The sequence below is a fragment of the Mastigoproctus giganteus genome, chromosome 7 (assembly GCF_048544385.1).
Source record: "Mastigoproctus giganteus isolate SK-2022 chromosome 7, ASM4854438v1, whole genome shotgun sequence".
NCBI lineage: Eukaryota > Metazoa > Arthropoda > Arachnida > Uropygi > Thelyphonidae > Mastigoproctus > Mastigoproctus giganteus.
In genome coordinates, this window is record NC_143581.1 from 180,798,108 (window position 1) to 180,814,445 (window position 16,338).

The 16,338-nt window shown below is 38.7% G+C and overlaps 1 protein-coding gene across 1 annotated transcript in view; it reads right to left on the reverse strand.

Moving 5' to 3' along the window:
• LOC150083372 (mitochondrial outer membrane protein SLC25A46-like) overlaps positions 1-16,338 on the reverse strand; it is a 234,928-nt gene that overhangs the window by 92,716 nt on the left and 125,874 nt on the right. Inside the window, exon 6 of the mRNA XM_090378488.1 lies at positions 12,645-12,701. Within this exon, the coding sequence (XP_090234614.1) occupies positions 12,645-12,701 (57 nt within the window). The remainder of the gene's footprint in view (positions 1-12,644; positions 12,702-16,338) is intronic.

Sequence of the window (16,338 nt, forward strand, 5' to 3'; positions counted from 1 at the left end):
AGTAAGACCATAATTCATTTCCTAACATTTATATTATCCTTTAAAAACCATTCCATTTTGTACATGTGTTGGAAAAAAAATTAGGTTTCATCAACCCTTAGTTAAAAACATTAGTAGTATCAAATGATACAAGAAAGCAAGCTTATACAGCAAAAAAAAAAAAAAAAAAAAACCTTCCCATTTTACAAAGGGTACTAGGAACGTTTTGCAATATGACGCAACAATGAATCACAGGAAGCTGCTTGTTGCTGCATGTTGAGACATGTTCATACGTGCATAGTAGCCGCCGCGCCAAGTCGATGGGCTCAGTTATTCATTAGTAGTGAGAGTGTAAAGTGCTTGCGATGGCATCGTGGTCACGAAATGAGATAAGGACAGTTTTGCGGTATAATTTCGTGCGTGGTTTAACCATAGACCAGTGCTTAGAAGAAATGACTCTTGCACTAGATGATGATTGTCCACATCGTACAACGATATTCAGGTGGTATAGAGAATTCCAAAGGGGAAATTTCACTCTGCAGGATTCTGAGAGGCCGGGAAGGCCACGAACGTCAGTTACGGAGGAAAACGTTACTGCTGTGAGGAAAATGCTTGACGAAAACAGGCGAGTGACCTACCAACAGATAGAGGATACTTTGGGCCTAAATGCACCAGCAATTCGTTCGATTCTGCAAGATCATTTGCACGTGAAGAAACTTTGTTCTTTCTGGGTGCCGCATCAACTGACTGAAGAGCAGATGACACGACGTGTGACTTGGTGCCGGGAGATGTTAAAAAAGTTTGATAAGGGACAATCTCGGTATGTGAACAACATCGTGACAGGTGACGAGACTTGGCTGTACTATTACGATCTGCGACCAGGGCTCAAAACAAAGTTTGGGTCTTTGATGATGACGACACACCCGTAATTGTCAGAAAATCCCGATCTGTAAAGAAGAAAATGATAGCTGTATTTTTCAAATCGAGTGGAATTGTGGAACGTGTCGTTTTGGACACGCAGAAGACAGTCACAGCTAAGTGGTATACTGAACAATGCCTGCCTAAAGTCATTGGATCTATGAAGAACCTGCGGCCAAAGTCAAGAATGGACACCTGGTACCTCCATCACGATAATGCTGCAGCTCACCGCGCCAAAGCCTGCGCGGTGAGCTGCGCAGGCTTTGGCGCGGCTAAAAATATCCGCTACAATTAATACAACACACAATTTCTGTTGCAAAGAATAATATCAACAACTTACATAAACACAACACCAAACAGAACACGAGTATTATCCTTTCCTATCACAGCAGTCTTGCTAGACAGTTCCGCCAAGTGTTCCCAGGCAGTGATATCACACTTATATTTTCTTCATACAATAAGTGAGGGACTCTGTTTAATACATATAAAGAAACACACAAATACCCAATAAATGACATCAACAAGTTTGTAATGCATGCTACATCGGGAGCACTACCACAAAATACGATTCTACAAAAACTTCCAATACACGTGCTTATTACCATTATAACAGCTTCAGAACTGGTCAAACCAGCACCGAACTCACACAACACGTACATTCTCATAACCACAACCCCCTAGTTGGTTCGGCCATCACATTTATCAAATTAAGATTCAGTTACAAAATCTTTCAATACAAGGCGCTTATTATAGAATGGTGCCGCCATAATACCAAACTTAATGTTGTAAATACGAAACTACCTCCCAACCTCTCTCCAGTCTGGAATCTTACGCACATAAGATTACCACAATTTACAAAGTGCATCATGGGAATATAGAAGTTCCTTAAAACACGCGATTTCTTTCCTTCTTTTTTAGTTCTGCCAACTGAAGACGTTAATACAAAAGTCGCTCGTTCATGACTATTGGCTTCACCGGTTTCATATCATTTTTAAAGTTTAAAATTTAATTCTTCAAATGACAACCAGGGACGAAGTTGTGCACTTCTATTTTTTTGAGCAAATCTTAATTCCGTGTTCATACAAACATCTCATTCTTAACTTATTTTCAACTATTTTAAGCTCCAAATTATACTTCATTTCCACCCTAACTTCACATAACGAAGCAGATCTATCCAAGGTGACTACCGCTCATTAAGCTTTATTGTTATTCAAACTTTGAGTAAATTTAGATCATTATTGATCAAAAATTCTTCAATCAATTTGCCCCTTGTGTCCACTGTAGTGGACACCCACAATGGATGGTGGCCATTAAAATCACCTAAAAGACAAATTGGCATTGGGAGTTGTTTAATGAGGTTGTTCAGTTCTGAATGGGGAAATGTTATTGCTGGTGGAATATAAATGGAAACAAGGGTAACTGAAACACCAACTTCAATACGAACTGCCATAGCTTCTAGAGTGGTTTGCAAATGGATGTGCTTGGGCGGTGTGTTAGAATTAATCAGAATTGCTACGCCTCCACGGGCAGGAGACTCAAAAATCCTATCTTGTCTGTAGATGACATAATTTGAAAATTTTGGCGAAACATGTGATGACAAAGTTTTCGATATGCATACACCTGTGGGGTTGAACTGAGCAAGTAAATTCTTTAGGTCATCAGAATGACCAACTAGTCCTCTGCAATTTCATTGTATGGTGTTGTGCCTCATTTTGGTTTAACTGAGGATGATTCTTCTGACTGCTTTTTGTAAGGGGAGCATTTTTTGCATTTTTTTTTGAGAAGGTGGCGCGTCCAGTATCCACAGTGTCATTTTCATGAAGTTCTAGTATTTGATAGTGTTGTTTTAATCCAGTTAGCTAGAGATGTGTTAGGGGGTATTGATACATCTGTTTAAGCTGCTGTTGAATGGGTGCTTCAAGTGTGAGATGCATAAAAAAACTGGGAATGGTCAACAAAACTTGTCTGTGTGCCTCAGGATATGTCACTTTTATGTTCTATTTTATACTTTTGAATTTTCTTGCCTGTTTTCCACATTTCGCAAGATTTAGAAAAGGCTGTGTGATTTCCTTAGCAGATGGGGCAAACAGGAGTTGAGGCTGAACAGTCTGCTTGTGCATGCTCCTTGTAACCACAAATAGGATAAATGGCATCACCTCTACATGCCTGCTGGGAATGTCCATATTTCTGGCACTTAAAACGACAAATGGGATTAGGAATATAAGGCCAAATTCGGCAGTTTAAAGAGCCAGCTTTTACTAATGATGGGGCAATTCTGGGGTACTGAAAGTTAAAATGATGGATCTAGTTGAGATGAGATTTCCATCTTTTTTAGCCATTATGCATTTGGCGCCGATTACTTTTTGATTACTCAGTTCTTGAACTAATTCCTCTTCAGAAATTGTACATAGGTCCCATTCGGTTATGACGCCGTTCGGGGAATTTAAGGTGTTGTGTGGAGTAATAGATACTGCCAACCCACTGAATGTAGTTGTTTTGAGCAGCCACTCGGAATGTTTGGAGTTAACTGTTTCAATAAGGAGGTCTCCAAATTGCAATCGTTTTACCATTTTTGGTGTTCCAGCAATTTATTCCAAATATCTCTGTATTACAAATGGTGACAATTTTCCCACAGACTGGGTGGAGAGGGAATGTACTACGAGAAAATTTGGCATGTTGTTGCACCGCGCCCCCCCAAAGCCTTTTTGGTTGATCACAGTCATTATCAATGGATGTGTCTGGTCTGGAGCTTGAAGGCTCTAGAGGTGGATACTCATTTGAATCCATGGTTACTCCTTTTAGCCCTGGATTATAACTTTTGATTTACTGACCCACTCTATTTCCCTGTACAGTTTCTTATTATACTCATCCACTGCAGTAGTTCTGCACAGGCCACAGCATGATGTTTGGCAGGATCTACCATTCATATCATCTCTCTATTGATGATCCAGAAACTTAACTGGCCTTTGCAAAGAACTTTCAAGCACAAATGGCCTTAGAATATTGAATGGTGTAACAAAACCCATTTTCCTTGAATGGAGTTCTGAATGCCTACATTTGTAAGATTTGAGTAACACCAATTAATAGTTTATCTATATGCAATCCAAAAATGCTCACTACATATTGTTGGGATATTGGAATATCAGAGAAGTGGTGTCACACAGAAAAAAGGAATGCAGAACTAGCATTTAGGGAGTACAATGTGTACAGGAGGTATAGACAGGATAGGAAGGGAGGAGGGGTTATGCTATTAGTTAAGAAACACAAAATCCAAGGAAGTGGAGCCAGTGGACATCGCTGGACAGTGCAGTGTTGAGTCAGTTTGGTGTAACATAAGCATTGGGAGATCAAAATTGAGAGTAGGAGTGTGCTATAGGCCTAATGACTCTGATGAGTATAATAAGAAACTGTACAGGGAAATGGAGTGGGCCAGTAAATCAGAGAGTCATAAATATGGGGGATTTTAATTTCCCAGATATTGACTGGAATTTGTGGGTTGGTCACTCACACACTAGCAAGGCTTTTGTGGATTTATTGGATGATTGTTTTCTACATCAGCATGTTCAGGAGGCAACTAGAGGGAGTAATACTCTTGATCTGATTATCATTAGTGATTCTTCATGCATTAAGAATCTGCAGATAAAGGAACCACTAGGCGGCAGTGATCACAGTGTGCTGAAGTTGGATTTACTCAAAGAGGTAACTACCATCAGGGGTAAAGGGAAGGGTTTTTGCTTTCGTAAAGGCGACTACGGTGGTCTGAGACAGTATTTAATTCTATACGGTGGGACCAACTGATGATGTTACCAACAGCAAATTCACAATGAGAAGCATTCAAAGAATTTATCTTGACCTACTAGGCTTTACATACCAACTAAGAAATATTGTTCAAGGTTTAGGTTTAATGGTTGTCAAATGAACTAATGAGAGATATGGCAGAGAAGAAAAATGAATGGGATACATATAAATTAATGGGTGACATGGAAGCCTATGACAGATATAAGCTGTTCTGTAACGAAATCACAAAGGATATTAGGCAGGCAAAGGCAGATTATGAGATATCTTTGGCAAAGAATGCAAAGAAAAACAGCAAAGAATTCTTTATCTATGTAAACTCTAGAAGGAAAGGGATGAATCAGATTGGTCCACTAGATATTGATGGTTCAACTGTTGATGATCCTGCTCAGGTGGCTAACAAACTATATGAGTATTTTGCATCTACATTTGCACATTAGGAGTTATTCAGGGAAGGGAATGCCAGAGGTGAGAAACTGGCAGTGAGCTAGAGGATTTTGTAATAACTGAGAGGAAAGGGAGGAGAAATTGTTGAAGATTAACATAAAAAAGGAACCCGGGGTGGATTGGATCCATCCAGTTATATTAAAGGAGGCAGCAAAGGAAGTAGGCAAACCATTAGCCATAATTATGAGAGCTTCTTGGGACTCAGGGGAGGTACCCATGGACTGGAGATGAGCAAATGTGACCCCAATTCGCAAAGGAGGATCAAAGGGCAACACAAGTAGTCATAGACCTGTTAGTTTAACTTCTGTTTCTGGAAAATTAATGGAGGCACTGGTTAAAGAAGCACTGCAGGATCATCTAGACAAGACTTCAGTTACAGCTCGGACACAGCATGGTTTTGTTAAGGGAAAGTCTTGCCTGACCAATTTGATTGGAGATGTGGTCACAAAGCAACTGGATGCAGGGAATAACTTTGATATCATATATTCGGATCTTAGAAAGGCTTTTGATACTGTTGCGCATGGAAGACTACTGCACAAATTGGAGCAGTGTGGCACTGGAGGCAAATTGCTGCTATGGATAAAAGGGTGGTTGAGGGGGAGAAGACAGAGAGTGGTAATCAACGGACACTGCTCATCGTGGATTAATGTTATTAGTGGAGTCCCTCAGGGTTCAGTGTTGGGTCCATTGTTGTTTTCTGTATTTATAAATGATATTGATGATGGTATATCAAGCTTAATGTCCAAGTTTGCAGACGATACGAAGGTTGGCAGGGTTGTTAAGGACACTAATGACAGTATGCTGCTGCAACAGGATCTAGAAAAGTTGAGCAGATGGGCTGAGAGGTGGCAAATGAAGTTTAACATTGACAAATGTAAAGTATTACGTATGGGAAGCAGTAACTCCAGAGTAACGTATCAACTCTGTGGTACTACACTGACAGTGGTAGAGAATGAAAGGGACCTGGGGGTGGCTGTGCAGGCAGATATGAAGTTTTCTGAGCAGTGCAGACGGTCTGCAAGAGTGGCTCATGGTGTCTTGTCAATGATATACAGAAATTTGTCTAGCAGGGATAAGGAGGTGATTATCCCCTTGTATAAGGCAATGGTCAGGCCACACCTTGGGTACTGTATACAGGTCTGGAGGTCTCATTTTAAGAAGGATGTAGAGCTGTTGGAACGAGTACAGAGAAGGGCAACAAGATTAGTGAATGGAACAAAGGGATGCTCTTACGAAGAAAGGCTTAAGTTTTGCAAATTACAGTGTCTGGAGGCTAGGCACCTGCGAGGTGATGTGATTGAGGTGTATAAAGCCTTGAATTGGTTTGAGCATGTTCAATGCTGATGGAATTCTTCCTCTTGCTCCGAATAATCACCTGAGAGGGCATAAATTCAAATTAAGGAAAGACAGATGTGCGGAAGTTTGCCTTTAGCCAGTGGGTTGGTGGAATAGACTTCCATCCTTTGTTGTTGAAGTTGATAGCCTAAATAAATTTAAGGCTTAGCTGGACAGGTATTTGAAACGAACGGAGGGGTGAAATAGGAGCGTTTTTTTTTGTTGTTGTTTTTTTTGGCTGATGCTGCATAAGCTTGCTTTATTTGCATCATATGCCAATGCTAATGCTAATACATTCAGCTAAAGTGACTACACTGTGGGGTTTTCATCTGGTCTCACTGGTCTACTTTTGGAAGCAGGGCATTGCAATGGGAACCTATGACATGCAGTGGCTAGCATTATCATATCATTTTATATGATAAGATCATTGCATTCCACTGTCATGCCTAAGTACAGTTGCCTCGGGATGGCCAATCCATGCTGTTGCAGTATCCCTCGACATATGAATAGTGATTGTTGCTTGTTTGTTTGTTTGTTATTTGGTTTTTAGGAGCATTAGCAACTAAGGTCATATTGCACCATGAATAGTGAATGAGTACAGAATCTGTTGCAAGCAAAATTCAACAATAGGGTACTGAGTCAGATTTCTAAAGTCGGCCTCTAAATTTTGGTTGCTGGGTTATTTAAAGATCTAGGTTTGCAATGCAATCACATACTAGAAAAACAATATCATATTACGTATGATATTGTATGCATAACAGGATGTATATCATATTATATATGATATACATCCTGATATGCTAAGCTCTACTGCTGAAAACTGTCCTTTCAAATGCATTGCAGCCACTGAAAAGTACAGTGAACAACTATTGCCTGCAGTTGAGCAAGAACTTTTCTTTATCCCACTGATGAAGTGAGTTTTGAACTAGTTTTACTAACCTCTCCTGCATTCTTGGAATAAATAAATAAAATACATTTCAGCTTACAATTTGTGTACCCAGGGCCAAAGCAGTTTACAATTTCATTGTAACTATGTTACAATAGTTAAATGGATAGTATGAACCAGAGCTGTAATGCTCAATATGTTCTACGTTGATATCATATTTGTAAAATAATAAGAGAAGTTTACCTCAATATAGTATATTTACTTCAATATACTCCAGAAATTAAAACGAAAAAATCGAAAATCTTACATTAGAGTAACAAATAATTAAAAATCAATTTAACTGTGTTAAATTTTAATTGTTTTGATTTTTCATTTTAATTTCTAAATTGATTTTTAATTATTTGTTACTCTAATGTAAGGTTTTCGATTTTTACTTTTAATTTCTGGAGAGTATCATACGGAAGTGTTCTACGTACTGTATTGAGGTAAACTTCTCTTATTATTTTACAAATAGTTAAATGGGAAAGTACACATTTCTGAAAAGGCTGAAACTAGCAAAAATCTTCTAAGAAAGCAGAAAATGTGAACTACCACCTTTGACAACCTCCAAAGAATCCACCACCTGCAGGATAAAACTAACTTATGGCTGTTACATGAGTTTTTTTTTTTTTTTTTTGCCTAAAATCAATATTTTACATTTTGACAATTTTTCATTCTATTAAAAGTGGGAAAATATTATATAATACAGGATTAAGATATTGTGAATATTCATCCACTGTAGCTGTGTAGACTTGTTTTATCCAGATAATCGAGTCCAGTTTTTAACAATGTAAAACCACATTAGTCCTGGTCTCCCTCTACTTCTTTTTCCTTCAATTTTTGCTTGTATAACTGATTTAAGAGCCTCTATGGGAGATTACAGTTCTGCAACTTGTTTCAAAATGGTCTGGGGTTCAATTCTCATGACCATCAAAGAATAAAAACTTTTTTTCATTCAAGAATGTAATTAGTCAGTCTCAAATAATGGTTCCCCATGAATTATTCTACATTTTTCATCCTGCAAACATGTTATTGGCATAGTTGTTTTGGTACTGACTACTTTTGTCATAGTACAAACCTCATACAGTTCTATATTGTGTACTATGCAGTCAATCCTGACTAGCAGTATAGGAGATCCACCATTTGTCACTCATCTGGAAAAAGTCTGGATTTAAATTCCACAATGTATTAAACTGAACATAAATATAATTAATCAGAAGGATAGGTGGAACAGGACCAGGGTATGTCTGTCAGGAGCAAAGGTTGATGATGTTGTAGAGAGGATATTATCTTTTAAGGGCACAAAAGGTGATATAGTTGTACATGTTGGCACTAATGATATTAAGAGTAGGAGACCGGCGGAATTACTTAACAAGTACAGGTCACTGTTGAAAAAAAGCCATGAAGTAGGGTTGAATTTGAAAGTCTGCAATTCTGCCCAGACACGATAGGAGGGAGTATATGATGAGAGCCATGTCGATCAATTCAGCCCTGGAAAGATTGTGCAAGGTTCAAGGGGTAGAATTTTTTTCAGCCTGGTCTGTACTTGTTAACAGAGAGACTGCTTCTACAGGAATGGGATACACTTAAATAGAAAGGGTGCAAGAATGTTTGCTGATGCTATCGAGGCAGTGTTAGGTGGGTCGGAAAACTGCTAGATTGGGGGGATACAAGGACTAATAGATTAACAGTAGCCACTGGCAGAGGTGAAAATGATTCTTGCACTGCTTTTATTGGAATGAGCAGCAGCCTGGAAAATAAGATGCAGGATATTTCAGAGACTGCTGGGAATCATTGGGGTACAAGTAAACACATGGGTTCTGCTAGGGTAGCTAAGAAAAAGAACAGGTGCATGTATACTTGCGTGTACACCAATGTTAGGAGTTTAGTAAATAAATTTGATGAATTTGAGGTATTGCTCAAAACATCAAAGGCAGATATCGTGGGGATTTCAGAGACGTGGTGTCACACAGATATAAGGAATGCAGAACTGGAATTTGGGGAGTACAATGTCTACAGAAAGGACAGACAGGATAGGAAGGGAGGAGGGGTTATGCTATTAGTTAAGAAATACATAAAATCCAAGGAAGTGAAGCCAGTCAACATCACTGGACAGGGCAGTGTTGAGTCAGTTTGGTGTGACATTAGCATTGGGAGATCAAAATTGAGAGTAGGAGTGTGCTATAGGCCTAATGACTCTGATGAGTATAATAAGAAACTGTACAGGGAAATAGAGTGGGCCAGTAAATCAGAGAGTCTTATAATGGGGGATTTTAATTTCCCAGATATTGACTGGAATTTGGGGGCTGCTCACTCACACACTAGCAAGGCTTTTGTGGATTTATTGGATGATTGTTTTCTACATCCCATAAGTGGGATTTACTCAAAGAGGTAACTACCATTAGGGGTAAAGGGAAGGGTTATTGCTTTCGTAAAGGCGACTATGATGGACTGAGACAGTATTTAAATTCTATACAGTGGGACCAACTGATGATGTTACCAACAGCAAATTCAAAATGGGAAGCATTCAAAGAACTTATCTTGGAAGCTACTAGGCTTTACACACCAACTAAGAAATATTGTTCAAGATTTAGGCCTAAATGGATGTCAGACGAACTAATGAGGCATATGGCAGAGAAAAAAAATGCATGGGATACATACAAATTAACACTTGACACAGAAGCCTATGATAGATACAAGTTGATCTGTAACCAAGTTACAAAGGAGGTTAGGCAGGCGAAGGCAGATTACGAGATATCTTTGGCAAGGGATGCAAAGAAAAAAAGCAAAGAGTTCTTTACTTATGTAAACTCTAGAAGGAAGGGGATGAATCAGATTGGTCCACTTGAATCGATGGGTCAACTGTTGATGATCCTGCTCAGGTAACAAACTAAATGAATATTTTGCATAGACATTCACACATGAGGAGTTATTCAGCAAGGGGAATGCCAGAGGTGTATTCAACTCTGGCAGTAAGCTAGAGAATCTTGTAATCTCTGAGAGTAAAGTGGAGGAGAAATTGTTGAAGATAAACACAAGAAAGGCACCTGGGGTGGATGGGATCTATCCAGTTATATTAAAGGAGGCAGCAAAGGAAGTAAGCAAACTCTTAGCCATAATTATGAGAGCTTCCTTGGACTGAGGGGAGGTACCCATGGACTGGAGATGTGCAAATGTGACTCCAATTCACAAAGGAGGATCAAAGGCTGACACAATTAATTACAGACCTGTGAGTTTAACTTCTGTTCCCGGAAAATTAATGGAGGCACTGGTTAAAGAAGCACTGCAGGATCATCTAGACAAGACTTCAGTTATAGTTCGGACACAGCATGGTTTTGTTAAGGGGAATTCTTGCCTGACCAATTTGATTGGATACTATGATGCAGTCACAAAAGAACTGGATGCAAGGAATAACTTTGATATTATATACTTGGATCTTAGAAAGGCTTTTGATACTGTTGCACATGGAAGACCGCTGCACAAATTGGAGCAGTGTGGCATTGGAGGCAAAATGCTGCTATGGATAAAGGAGTGGTTGAGGGGGAGAAGACAGAGAATGGTAATCAATGGACACTGCTCATCGTAGACTAATGTTATTAGTGGAGTCCCTCAGGGTTCAGTATTGGGTCCATTATTGTTTTCTGTGTTTATAAATGATATTGATGATGGGATATCAAGCTTAATGTCCAAGTTTGCAGACAATAAGAAGGCTGGCAGGGATGTCAAGGACACTACTGACACTATGCTGCTGCAACAGGATCGGGAAAGGTTGAGCAGATGGGCTGAGAGGTGGCAAATGAAGTTGACAAATGCAGAGTACTACATATGGGAAACAGCAATCCCAGAGCAACGTATCAAATCTGTGGTACTACACTGACAGTGGTAGAGAATGAAAAGGACCTGGGGGTGGTTGTGCAGGAAGATATGAAGTTTTCTGAGCAGTGCAGACGGGGTGCAAGAGTAGCTCATGGTGTATTGTCAATGATATATAGGAATTTTTCTAGCAGGGATAAGGAGGTGATTATTCCCTTGTATAAGGCAATGGTCAGACCACACCTAGATTACTGTATACAGGCCTGGAGGCCTCACTTCAAGAAGGAAGTAGAGCTGCTGGAACGAGTACAGAGGAGTGCAACAAAAGTAGTGAATGGAACAAATGGGTGCTCTTACGAAGAAAGGCTTAAGTTTTGTAAATTACAGTGTCTGGAGACTAGGCACCAGCAAGGTGATCTGATAGAGGTGTATAAAGGCTTGTATGGTTTGAGCATGCTCAATGCTGATGGGATTCTCTCTCTTGCTCAGAATAATCACCTGAGAGGGCATAAATTCAAATTGAGGAAAGACAAATGTAGGATAGACGTGCGGAAATTTACCTTTAGCCAGCGGGTGGTTGGTTGGTTGAACAGGCTTCCATCCCTTGTCGTGGAAGTTGATAGCCTAAATAAGTTTAAGGCTCAGCTGGACAGGTATTTCGAACGAACAGAGTTGTGAGGTGGAAGTGGTTATTTATTTATTTTTATTTATTTATTTATTTATTTTATTTATTTTATTTTTTTGGCTGATGCTGCATAAGTTTGCTTTCTTGCATCAAATGCCTCTACTAATGCTAAAAGTCTGGATTTAAATTCCACAATGTATTAAACTGAACTAAATATAATTAATCAGAAGAGCTTAGAAATATGCAAGAGCAGACTAAAACTGAACATTTAAATAGTTTATGATTTTTTCATAATGAACATGCTTTCTCAGTCCCATAAAGGAAAACAAATGCAAAATGCATTATAAAAATCACAAGAGTTTACACTGCAAACACATCACATTATCAGAAGTAGAAACATAAATGCTTTCATTGCCCTCTTCAACTTGATGGAAATTATGGATGTAATTAATATCTATGCCTCTAATAACATACTTACCCTAACTATTTCAAATGATTTCATAAGAAAATTCCAGTATGTGCCTTCTATGACATTAATAACATACTGTTCATGCCTTCATTTTGAACACCTCAAAGGGTAGTTCATAATGGCATATATTAATGCTGTTAAGCATTTCTAAGCATTTCATTAAAAGCATTATTTAAATTAGTACAATGCAATCAAGTTACACTAATTTAATTCAATTTTTGTAAATGAGAAATTAAAACATATTTGCTTAGCTAACTTAGGTCTTAAAATATTCCCCACACAGGAAAATTTCCAATTCAGTTTAATATTAAATTTTAAACAATTGCAATATCCCTTACCTTTTCAGAGCCACATGCTGAGTTAGTTGTTTTACAGAACTACTAAAAGATATTTCTCTGAAATATTTAAAAGAATGATTAATGTTATCATATATAAAATATAATAACAGAATGAACATGTAACTTAGCACAAGTGCATCATTTCTACACATAGCCAGCTACTAAGTAACTAGGAATTGGCATCATTAAGTATACCTCATATTGTGAATACCTTCACAACGAGTTGCCATGAAATTGCACTACCTCCAATAGGTAACACTCCACCAATGGAGAAGACTGCTGTTACTTATTCTTGGCAGATACCACCACCTAGACAGCACAATTTCAGAGCTTGCTGGCTATCCATTGGTGGGTGGGCAGGTATCTTCGAATAAGGAGTGTTACTTGTTAGGGACAGTGCAATATCATGGCAACTTGTTCCGAAAGTATTCACAATATGAGATGCAATTAATGATGCCAATTCCTAGTTACTTAGTAGCTGGCTGCATGTAGAAATGATGCACTTGCACTAACTTACACATCAGTTAACTATTTTGCAACCTGTATCCTAAAATGCTTTATAAAAACAGATCTATTAAAAGATATTTTTTTTGAAACATTTAAAAGAATCATTCAAGTCATTGTATATAAGACATAATAAAAAAAACTATTAAAAGATATTTTTCAGAAGTGCTAAAAAATAAATCATTAAAATCATTATACGTAAAACATAATAACAACAATTACAGTAAGATTTGGGAATAATTAGAGTAACTGAAAATGTTATGAATTTATTTTTGATATTCTTGGAAGCTGGATACTACCAGTTACTGTAATTCAATTACATATCTAGTTCCGGTAAATCTCTGTTGGATTTTCATATATTAAATATATACCAAAAACATTTATGATGGAATAAAACTGAATTATGTTAAATTTTCAGTTAGCATTATTTGAGGCATATGATGCAAGAAAGCAAGCTTATAGAACATCAGCCAAAAAAAAAAAAAAAAAAAAAACACCACCTTCCCATTTCACCAATCCAGTCACTCCAAATCTTTGTCTACATCAGCCTTAAATTTATTTAAGCTATCAACTTCCACAACAACAGATGGAAGTCTGTTCCAGCAATCAACTAACTGCTGGCTAAAGGCAAACTTCCACACATCTATTCTACAACTGTCTTTCCTCAATTTGAATCTACGCCCCGTCAGGTTCTTAATCTGAGCAAGCGAAAGTATCCCATCAGCATTGAGCCTGCTCAAACCATTCAAGGCTTGTATATCTCAATCAGATCACCTCACAGGTGCTTAGTCTCCAGATCTGCAACTTACAGAATTTAAGCTTCTCATGGTAAGAGAACCCCTTTGTTCCTCTCACCAACCTTGTTGCCCTTCCCTGTCTTGTTCCAGCAACTCTACATCCTTCCTAAAATGAGGCCACCAGACTTGTACACAGTACTCAAGGTGTGGCCTGAACATTGCCTTATACAAAGGTATAATCACCTTCTTATCTCTGCTAGAAAAAATTCCTATATATCATTGACAAAACTCCATGACCTGTTCTGGCAGTCTGTCTGCACTGCTCAGAGAACTTCATATCCGACTGCATAATTACCCTCAGTTCTTTTTCATTCTTCACCTCCCTGAGTGTAATACCACACAGTTGGTACATTTCTCTTGGGTTACTGCTACCCATATGCAGTACTTTGCATTTGTCAGTTATATAAGAGATGTAAACAGTAATAAGAAAATTTGTTTATATATATATATATTATATACGAAGGGGTATTAAAAAGTTTGCACCCCGACCTAGATAAAACATCAATAGGAAGATGCCGTTTTTGATATAAGTTGTCTACATATTCAATAACTAACACGTCAAATTTCATTCCTGTAGGTTGTACACAAGAGGTGGAGCCCGGAATCTGAGGAAGGATGCTATGGTTAACAAAGTGAAGTATTGGGCAGTGATCAAGTTCCTGCATTTGCAGGGCAAGAAAGCTCAAGAAATTGATGAAGAAATGAAAGCTGTGTATGGGCAGAATTGTTCATCTTATGACTCTGTAAAAAAGTGGAAACGGGAGTTCCAGCATGATCGTACAAGTGTCTTTGACAAGCCGAGAGAAGGAAGGCCATCAACACCCACAGATAGCGAGACGGTTGCAAAGTTTGAACAGCTGGTCCTAAGTGACAATTCACTTCATAGCAAATTCAGTGGGAATTAGTTATGGGTCTGCCCACAGCATTTTACATGACTATCTGCACATGTCTAAGATCTCCGCACAATGGGTTCCAAGACTGCAGACACCTTTGCAGAAGCAATGTTGAATGCAATGTTCTAGCCAACTGTTGAATTTGTGTAATGCTGATGTTGAGAACTTTTTTGATCAGTGTGACAAATGACGAATGTTGGGTGTGCCAATACGATCCGGAGACTAAAGACATGTCAAGACTAAAGAAACCACTGTATGGATGCCGCTTTGTTTCATCACAGGAAGTCATCAATAAAGTGGAATTGTGGTTTCAGGCAAAAAAAAGTGTGGCCTTCTATGATCAAGGCATTAAACAACTGATCCATAGATGGGAGAAATGTGTTACTATACAAGAGAGTACACAGAAAAGGATTAAAGTTCCTGTGAAGGTTCACCTTTCTAGGGCTATTATTTCCAGGTAAGAGTACGAACTTTTTGATACCCCTTTGTATACTGCTCCTCCATAGCCAGATCAGGAGTGGGAGTGCAATAGCACATGCTCCTTGAGTAGACGGGGGTTCAAGCCCCTGACTGCTAAATACGGTATCTGTCAACCCGCACTGAACCAGCGTGGCAGATTATGGTCCATTTCCCTCAACATGAATTGTTGAGGAGGGTTCCATCCTGCAGTGGGTTGATAATGGCTGCAGTTTACTTTTTCTTTTTTCTTTTTTGTATACCGCTAAACAAAATTAACAGAACATTTTTCATGAATATTTTATTGTGACAGTGTCGCTGAAGGCAAATATTTGATATAATAGGCATCCTAGCATGCAAATTCCAAGTATCCAATATAAATCAATCTACCACCTTACAGAGTTGCATATTATGCAAATTATTCATACCTATAAAAATATGGGTTGCAACCACATCATTTCATTCACGATTTTTGGCTTGCTCAGTGGGATAGCTATATCAGTACTCAGGATGGCAAGCTATCGTCATTTAGACGATTTTTTCTGATGGTGGGCCATTGGACAACTTGAAGCCGAGCACTTGCAGGCAGAGGTGGCATGTTGGCTTAATGTGTCACATGGCGTCATCTTGGCACTATGGAAGCAGTTTCAGGAAATAGGAACCATTACAGGATGAGCTGGCCAAGGTCGCCCAAGGACTGTCAACCAGAACAGACTGCTATCTGGCTCTGACAGTAAGACTGAACCCTACAGTGTTCTGTCATGAACTGTTTCTTGACATTGCTGCAGCCTCAGACGAAAACATTTCCAACTGGACTGTGTTAAGAAGACTCAATTCAAGTGGACTCTATGCAAGGAAGCCAGTGATTTGTATCCCATTAAAGCCAAACCACTGCAGAGCTCATCGAAACTGGTGCCATGAACATGTGACTTGGAGTCCTGAAAAATGAGGTACAGTTCTGTTAAGTGATGAGTCCTGTTTTAGATGACAAACAGATTCTAGGCATTATTTCATCTGGAGACAATGAGTAATGTGGTACCATTC